The sequence below is a fragment of the Entelurus aequoreus genome, linkage group LG06 (assembly GCF_033978785.1).
Source record: "Entelurus aequoreus isolate RoL-2023_Sb linkage group LG06, RoL_Eaeq_v1.1, whole genome shotgun sequence".
In the NCBI taxonomy this organism is placed as follows: Eukaryota; Metazoa; Chordata; class Actinopteri; order Syngnathiformes; family Syngnathidae; genus Entelurus; species Entelurus aequoreus.
In genome coordinates this window covers 2175865-2185406 of record NC_084736.1, presented here as the reverse complement: position 1 = coordinate 2185406, position 9542 = coordinate 2175865, and the positions used below count along the sequence as shown (strand labels likewise).

General features: G+C 39.3%; 1 protein-coding gene across 1 annotated transcript; it reads right to left on the bottom strand.

Annotated features, from left to right (window-relative positions):
• Window positions 1–506: 506 nt before the first annotated feature.
• trim35-13 (tripartite motif containing 35-13) lies at window positions 507–8616 on the bottom strand. The gene is made up of 6 exons (XM_062049794.1): window positions 8297–8616; window positions 7030–7125; window positions 3743–3973; window positions 3657–3679; window positions 3474–3592; window positions 507–1042 (listed from the first exon to the last, which is right to left on the bottom strand). Exons 1-6 carry the CDS (start codon window positions 8504–8506, stop codon window positions 507–509), a joined length of 1215 nt encoding a protein of 404 aa, XP_061905778.1. The 5' UTR covers window positions 8507–8616.
• Window positions 8617–9542: the final 926 nt, after the last annotated feature.

The window sequence follows — 9542 nt, the reverse complement described above, 5'->3', positions numbered from 1 at the left end:
AACAAATGGCACCAATTTTAATAGTACGTGAGTCCGTACCCGCTAATACAGACAGAATTTGATCGTTATCTATAAAAGTGGAGCACACCTGTGAAGTGAAAAGCATTTCAGGTGACTACCTCTTGAAGCTCATGGAGAGAATGCCAAGAGTGTGCAAAGCAGTAATCAGAGCAAAGGGTGGCTATTTTGAAACTAGAATATAAAACATGTTATTTCACCTTTTTGTGTTAAGTACATAACTCCACATGTGTTCATTCATAGTTTTGATGTGACAATCTACAATGTAAATAGTCATGGAAATAAAGAAAACCCAAAAAGTACACACATATATATATATATATATATATATATATATATATATATATATATATATATATTTAAAAAAAATGATGCAATGTGGTGAAGTTAAGGGACGGCTGTATATCAAGTGCATTTGTTCCTTTATTCCCATATTTGTTTTTTGCTTAAGAACTATTTTCCATCACTCAGTAGACTTTGATGCAAAATCAGTCCTTTGAAAGAGTTATTCTAGCCGGCAGGATCTTCAGCGGATGCTCCTTGCAGGCCGTACAAAAGTAGGGAAAGACAGTTGTCGCCAAGACCTCGGTGAAGGTGTACAGCGGCTGTCTCTCCTCCGGGTTATAAAAGGTCACCTTTCCTCGGTCCATGTCCAAAAGCACCCTGATCACGTCCGGTTTGGCGGTCATGTTTAGCGGCTCCCACGGCGCCGTGCAGGCTTTGTGCTCGCCATTGCGAAAGCGTATGGTCCAGAAACCCTCGCTGGGCGTCAGCACGTGCTTGCCCTTCCTGTTGATGGACTCGCTGGCCACGCCCACCACCCAGTAGGCGTTGTCCTTTACCTCTACGCTCCAGCTGTGGCGCCCCGAGGTGTAACCCTCGGCGCCCAGCATCTCCGCGCTGATGTCGAAGCGCTCCGGGTTGTTGGGGAGCTTGAAGGTCTGTGTGGAGTTCTGAATCACCATCAGGTCCTCGGACAAGATGAAGCAGTTGGCCGCCGTGTTGGGATCCACGATGACTGGACCTTGTGATGAGAGAGAAAAGGTCCTGAGGGGAATAACACTGCAAAATTGACAGCTTTTCATTGTCAAGTCATGGCAAATTTAACTTAGTCCAGTGGTGCACAAAAAAGTACCACCTCAAAAATATTTTGCTTTGCAAGGATCACTGTTTGTCTACACGGGCCTACCATCGCACTTCAGGGTGTGTTAGGGTCCGACTGAAAAGTGTCAATTTGTTTTTAGTTTTAAAAAATGAACTAAAGTCTAGTTGGGATTTGGAGTGAGACAAATATTTTTAAAAAATTATTATTTTTTTTTAAATCAGATTAATCATTCTTTTAAATTGTGATTATTCATGAATAATCTTGGTAAATTACTTATCTTGCTTTAAAAAAATATTTTTTACACAAATGCAATTTTGCTGTCAGAATGTCATCCATGACCATTTTAAAAAAAAATATTTTACTTAAATGCATGTCATTTATTTGCTGAAAACTTGGTAACAGTTTTATCTTAAGTCCTGTTTGTGTTTATTTTGAAGCAAAGTTTGTCACATTTGCACTGGCATCGACCTGATCACTAACCGCTTTGCAGCCAACTATCCACGGTCAACGTAAAGGACCGTGTGGGGTCAAAATAAATGGGGTGATTAATTTGCGTTGATACTTGATTAATGCAATATTTTTTTGTGATTATTCACATGCGTCACCCCGTTAAATTTGACAGCCCTAAAAAAATTCATACAATTTATGAAAGCTTTAAAATGTTAATATTTCCCGGTATAGTCACGTAATAAAGAGGTCATTTGAAAGAGGAAAATTAAAAACGTTATTAATTATAATTTTTTCAGTTTTAACCTTTCATTTTCACCTTACTACTCTGTATACTAGTGGACCCGGTCTCGCCTCCACCCACAGAGACCAAGAGAGTAGATGACTGACAAGAGGGTTTATTCCATTTCACAAAGAGAACATAGACATGCTCATTTCATTTATCCATCAGATAATGACCTCCACCAGGGGGTTGTGTATTCAAAATATTAAGGAATGATCAGAAATGGGATAAGGAACAAGTGAATAGATTGTGGAATTGATCTGGATTAATGTGTGGATTCAGGATTGAAAGATTATTTCCTATTGGGGCTTGGTGGAGGTCTGCTCTCTCAGTGCTTTTCTAGTCAAATATGCAATCAGACACTCTGCTTGATGAGAAAAGACCTTGTTTTTTTCTTACAGTTAATTTGGTGGAGCATTTATTCATTTTAGCTCAATGCCATTGATTCAGTGGAATTTTCTGTTTAATATATTGCCCTTTAATTAGAAAAAAGCTTCCATTTACTTTATGTTGCTTCGATTTATCGTTTAATAATAAAAAATGAATAAAATCCAGACTGCTTGGAGTGCCTGGAACTTTAAATAGACGTAGTTTCTGCACGGACGCTGCAATGTAGCGCACATGAGAGCGCTGACGTGTGTGTGTCATGACCTATATGTCTTTAATTAATGCATACATGTTGATGATGTGCATCTATTAGAACAAAATAAGCAAAACATATTTAGTTTATTTCAACTATTGTCCCTAGAACACACAGTGATGCTATAAATCAAGGGCGTCAAACTCCTTTTCATGGTGGGCCACATCGCAGATAGCAAAGCCCTTTGCAGGGCCGCTTCATGATAATATTACAGTTGAATTTGTTCTTAATCGTCCTTGGTTACCAACAAACTCATGGAAAACCTGCTTTGGAATCAAAAGTCAAAGTGACAACTTCATCTCGGCTAGTGTAGAATGTTCATAAGAAAAAGGGTTTGAATGACACAAAGGCAAGAAATACAGTAGGGACGGGATTGAGAAGTTCACCTGACACGTGAAATGTGACAAATTGCGGGAGTGCACTGTCCACTTAAGCCGCCATTCCAACTTTGACCACAGCGTCAGTTGCTCTGTAGAGTGGAGCTTTCCCTCATTTTCAGCAGACTGCATTGCAAAATGATTAACCCCTCCTCTTCCTCTCATGCGAGATCCGCCATATAAATCCCTTTCCTACTGTAGCTTGTTGCATCAAATAATATTGAGTTAAGAGCTGCATTTGCATGCCTTTGTGCTTTTTTTCTGTCAAAATGTAAATACATGAATCAAAAAAGATGACATAAACACATTCTTTGCAGGCAATCGCGGGCCACAAAGAATAAGGGGGCGGGCCAGATGTGGCCCCCGGGCCTTGAGTTTGACACATGTGCTATAAAGTGTGTTTTAATCCCATTACTCGGTGAATCGAACAAACTAATCGATAGATTTAATGGCTGCAGTCCAAGTGAAATTGAATAGCTAACATTCCAAATACAATTTAACATACAAAACAACATTTGTCCTTTTGTATGAGTGACTCTAAATGTCCTGTTAAATGGGATTATGTCTACAAATATGAAGTGCTCTGATTAGAAAATGACTTACTGTATTTGACTATTTTCTTCATCTTCTCCCACACTTGGTACTTGAGTGTTCCAAGATGTTTGGCCACACCAATCAGAGCTCCAGAAAGCCTGTTTGGCTGGCAGGAATTGATCCATGTTCTGCAAAGGTACGGTATGTTGACATTCCTTCATTGTAATCTGCTGCCGTGTGAGAAGTGTTTACCTTCTTATGATGTCCTTGTAGTTCTGCAAACAAAGACAATCCTTATTGACAATGTAAATGTGCTGGATCATGTGGGTGCTCCATACCTTAAGAAAGGGGATGTCATTTGTTTGCATCTCCTGCTCCACCAAGCGGATGACGTTGCAGAGCAAGGCTATCTCCTGGTCCATCTCCTCGATGCTGTGCTGGATCACCAGCTTCTTCTGGGCCTCCTCGGCCTTCAGGGCGGAGAGCCTGGCCGCCTCCTGCTCCCTCAGGAAGTGGTGGAGGGTCTCGAACTCCGCCTTGATCTGCGTCTCGGTGTGTTCTGCCTGGCTCTGCGTGGAGATTGGAACCAACAGGTCACTTTTATTTGTCATGTGTTTATTATTACACATCTCAACATGCTATCTATTTCCCCGCTTGTAGGACATTTATTGATTAAAAAAACTGTAATTGACCTACTTTCCACTGGGTAGAGCCACTAATTATCAGGTACCGTATTTTTCGGACTATAAGTCCCAGTTTTTTTCATAGTTTGGCCAGGGGTGCGACTTATACTCAGGAGGGACTTATGTGTGAAATGATGAACACATTAGCGTAAAATATCAAATAATATCATTCACGTAAGAGACTAGACGTATAAGATTTCATGGGATTTAGCGATTAGGAGTGACAGATTGTTTGGTAAACGTATAGCATGTTCTATATGTTATAGTTATTTGAATGACTCTTACCATAATATGTGAGGTTAACATAGCAGTTGGTTATTTATGCCTCATATAACGTACACTTATTCAGCCTGTTGTTCACTATTCTTTACACATTTTAAATTGCCTTTCAAATGTCTATTCTTGCTGTTGGCTTTTAGCAAATACATTTCCCCCAAAAATGCGACTTATACTCCAGTGCGATTTATATATGTTTTTTCCCTTCTTTATTATGCATTTTTGGCAGGTGCGACTTATACTCCGAAAAATACGGTTAATACTTTTGATGAGATAATGACAAAATCTTTAAAAAATCTCAATGGGTTCAGACCTGGGCAAAATACGTCCCGCAGGCCACATGCGGCCCATTAAGAGTTTCAAGCACACCTGTGAAGTGAAAAGCATGTCAGGTGACTACCTCTTGAAGCTCATGGAGAGAATGCCAAGAGTGTGCAAAGCAGTAATGAGAGCAAAGGGTGGCTATTTTGAAGAAACTAGAATATAAAACATGTTTGCAGTCATTTTTGTGTTAAGTACATAACTCCACATGTGTTCATTCATAGTTTTGATGTGACAATCTACAATGTAAATAGTCATGAACATAAAGAAAACACATTGAATGAGGAGAAGGTGTGTCCAAACTTTTGGCGTGTACTTTAAAATTGCGTCCTATGAAAGACACATATTTCCATATAGATGATTGGTCATTTGGTACCTAACAGAACTACACCTAGGATTAGTTATCTGTCTAATAAGTGGACATATAAAGATGGACATCAGTTTTCTCAGGGTGGCGTGGAAGGTGTTTATCCCTCCATCACAAACTACCTCTGGGCTTTCCCAGGTTATGAAAGATAAAACATGAATAACATTCAAACTACAATAGTTAGGCAACAATGTTAGTAGCACAAACAAATGGGACAATGTTGGCTTGATTTTGCTGAATTAATTCGCCAGAAAGTGCATTTTAGAATCACTTAAAGGCCTACTGAAAGCCACTACTAGCGACCACGCAGTCTGATAGTTTATATATCAATGATGACATCTTAACATTGCAACACATGCCAATACGGCCGGGTTAACTTATAAAGTGACATTTTACATTTCCCGCCACACTTCCGCTTGAAAAGGTCTATGTATGATGACGTATGCGTGTGACATCAATAGTTGAAACAGAAGTAAGGGACGGCGTGGCGAAGTTGGTAGAGTGGCTGTGCCAGCAATCGGAGTGTTGCTGGTTACTGGGGTTCAATTCCCACCTTCTACCTTCCTAGTCACGTCCGTTGTGTCCTTGGGCAAGACACTTCACCCTTTGCCTCTGATGGCTGCTGGTAGCGCCTTGCATGGCAGCTCCCGCCATCAGTGTGTGAATGTGTGTGTGAATGGGTAAATGTGGAAATACTGTCAAAGCGCTTTGAGTACCTTGAAGGTAGAAAAGCGCTATACAAGTACAACCCATTTATCATTATTTATCATTTAAGTATTGGTACACCATTGAATCCAATACAAAAAGCTCTGTTTTCATGTCAAAATTCCACAGTATTCTGGACATCTGTGTTGGTGAATCTTTTGCAATTTGTTTAATGAACAATGGAGACTGCAAAGAAGAAAGTTGTAGGTGGGATCGGTGTATTAGCGGCTGGCTGTAGCAACACAACCAGGAGGACTTTGACTTGGATAGCAAACGCGCTAGCCGCCGACCGCACCGATGATCGGGTGAAGTCCTTCGTCCTTCCGTCGATCGCTGGAACGCAGGTGAGCACGGGTGTTGATGAGCAGATGAGGGCTGGCTGGTGTAGGTGGATAGCTAATGTTTTAGCATAGCTCTGTGAGGTCCCGTTGCTAAGTTAGCTTCAATGGCGTCGTTAAAATCAGCATTGTTAAGCTTCGCCAAGCTGGGAATTATTAACCGTGTAGTTACATGTCCATGGTTTAATAGTATTGTTGATCTGCTGTCTATCCTTCCAGTCAGGGATTTATTTATTTTGTTTCTATCTGCATTTGAGCCCGATGCTATCATGTTAGCTCAGTAGCTAAAGAGCTTCACCGATGTATTGTCGTGGAGATAAAAGTCACTGTGAATGTCCATTTCGCGTTCTGGACTCTCATTTTCAAGAGGATATAGTATCCCAGGTGGTTTGAAATACAAATCCGTGATCCACAATAGAAAAAGGAGAGAGTGTGGAATCCAATGAGCCAGCTTGTACCTAAGTTACGGTCAGAGCGAAAAAAGATACGTCCTGCGCTGCACTCTAGTCCTTCACTCTCACTTTCCTCATCCACGAATCTTTCATCCTTGCTCAAATTAATGGGGTAATCGTCGCTTTCTCGGTCCGAATCTCTCTCGCTGCATTGTAAACAATAGGAAAATGTGAGGAGTCCTTCCTCCGGTGACGTCACGCTACTTCCGCTATAGACAAGGCTTTTTTTATCAAAGACCAAAAGTTGCGACCTTTATCGTCGATGTTCTCTACTAAATCCTTTCAGCAAAAATATGGCAATATCGCAAAATGATCAAGTACGACTACTGCTATCCCCGTTTAAATAAAAAAAATTCATTTCAGTAGGCAAAGGATTGGGACAAGCTGGTCGGTGGAAGTGTTGACGAGGTGGTCTTGTTGGCAAAGCTGTGGTTCAGGCAGGATTCCACGTATGTTGACATTACAATTTCCACTAGACAGTACCTGGACGTGCTCGGCCATGTCTTCACAGTCCAGTTTGGCCTTCTTGTACAGCTGCAGCTTCTCCTTCAAGGGCAGCAGGGCACCCTTCAGCTCCTCCTGCAAGCCAAGCCACAGGGCATCAGCACTCCAATGCAAGGTCAGTGTGGCAGGTGGCAGGCAGGGAAAGGCAACAAGCAAAAAAAAGTTGCGAGGGCGCCTCATAAATGGGTCACATCTGTGGGGAAGGCTCAAGTGGGTGGCGCGGTGACAGGCGTAAACCTAAACTCACCCAGCTTTGGGCCAAGTGCGTATTCTTTTCACATTAGTAGTGCAGGTCTCTCATTCTTGGGAGAGGCCCAGCAAAGCATGCAGCAGAATGAACGCAGTATCATAAAAACCTGCGGGGGATCCAGTTTCAAGGCCCATGCAGCAACAGTCAACCAAAAATATAGATCTATTATTAGAATGTGAATTATCTCTGCTAAACAACTTGAATATCACAGAAAATCTATGGTCGTGTTAAGAATAAAGAAATGATTTGAATATATTAAATGTTATGTCAAAATGGGGGGTAGGAACTTGAATTATTCCATGTAAAGTATCTGTTGTGAAAATAATTAAAATGGTGTTGTTTTCATATTATTATTTAACAACTGGATACATTTAAAATATACATGTACATTATTGTAAGTAAAACAGTAAGTTGTAGTAGTTGTTAAACATTATTACATTTGCATAGCTTTAATTATGTAAAAATAAGAATTGTGGAAGTATAGACCTAAATTATTGTGGATAAATCTGTCTTTTGTACCCATTTTAGAGTAATGTTCAAATATATTTATATTGCTGTCATTTGAAATAATGATATGTTATTCAAATTAAAAAATACATTTATGTGATTATTTATATTTGTAATTATAACCATTTGTCATGTAAAAATATATACATAATATAATAAAAATATCTAAAGGAGGAATTACGTGGCAAATTAAATAAAAGTCACATTTTGAAAATGGCATCCATTATAAAATATATTTATATTTTAATAATATAATATACAATATTTATAGAATCTCAGAAAATATCTCTAGAATTAAGGAAAGGAAGAATTAAGTAAGAAAATAAATGATGACAGTTGATCTTTGAATGAAATGTGGTGTAAAGATAAAGAAAAGACATATTTCAAGTGCCATTTATGCATGAAAAAGTGTGTGAGAGCGCCTGAGTCACTTGACTGGGAAGAATGAAGTGTGTGAAAGAAAGATTGAATGAAAGTGACTTTTCTCACCTTGCAGTCATGAGCACCTTCTCCAAGGGGATAGAGTCTGTGTCCTCTGTGGGCCGCCGCCTTCCCGCACATTCCACAAATGGGCTCCAGGTCCTCCAAGCAGAAGAGCGTCAACTTTTCCCCGTGCTCAGCGCAAGCGTCGGGGTCCCTCTTGGCCCTGCCATCTGTGGTGAAGGCCTCACGGGCCCTCTCCAGCACCACTTGATCCATGGAGGGAAGAAGGCACACCCAGCTGTCTCTCAGGCTGCCGCTACAGAGCCAACGTGGACGGGAGGGAAGAGGTCACCCGCTAGGTGAGCATGTCCGTCAGCTCCTCCCACCCCCCAACCCTCCCACAGCCAGAACAAGCTCCGTCTTTAAGCCCAGAAATAAGTGTTAATACCCAAGCTCCCAGAGGCATATCTCATGTCGGCTGGCGGAGTTTGGCTATGCATGTTGCACCTTCTCAAATAAACACTGTGCGTGTAAATAGAACAAAGAGGCTTACTTCCAAGCTGGTGTGGAGGGAAGAATTGATGCTAATAAAGATAAGAATAGTAAGACATTCATCAAACATATTGTCTTGAATTGTTGTTGGTAAAAACATTGGTTGCATTATTTTCAAACATTTGAAATAATGACATTTATGTATTATATATATACATTTTTTTTTTTTTTTACAGATTTTTGTACTTGAATATTTTTATACTTCAAAATGAAAAAGTCTGGCTACAATATTAGCTCGCAATTGCTTTGAAATGGACCTACCTTCATATTATTATCATTTGAAGTTATTATGTTGTTTTAAAAACACTATTATTCAAAATAAACTCATTATTCTATGTCAAATATCAACTTGCGGCATTTTTGAAAATAATCAAAATGTTTTTTATTATAATTTAAAAGCTATAACAACAACTTTTTAAAAATTTTTATGAATACATTTAGATGTTAGCAGTAGTTTTTAGAAGCAGTAGGTTAACATCCCAAATGATTACGGTCATGTATTTTAATCATATAAAAGTAAGAGTTGTGAAAAAATGCATATTTTGTAGCAATTTTTGCGTAATGTTAAAATTCTTATACCTCTATTATAATTTGAAATAATTATATTCATATATTATTCAAATTCAAAAACACATTTTTAAATTAACCTTTAATTATTGGAGGTAAAATAATAGTTTTGCTGCATTTTCTGTGTATTATAATTTGAAAATTAATATTAGAATAGTTACAATGTTGTAAGTGAAATAGTAGGTTGTATTTA

Excerpts from the sequence above, each read along its gene's own strand:
- trim35-13 (XM_062049794.1), bottom strand. The coding sequence starts at position 8,506 with ATGGATCAAGTGGTGCTGGAGAGGGCCCGTGAGGCCTTCACCACAGAT. Across the intron at positions 3,974-7,029 it reads ACATGGCCGAGCACGTCCAG|AGCCAGGCAGAACACACCGA; the intron begins GTACTGTCTAGT and ends ATCTCCACGCAG. Across the intron at positions 3,680-3,742 it reads ATGACATCCCCTTTCTTAAG|AACTACAAGGACATCATAAG; the intron begins GTATGGAGCACC and ends CTTTGTTTGCAG.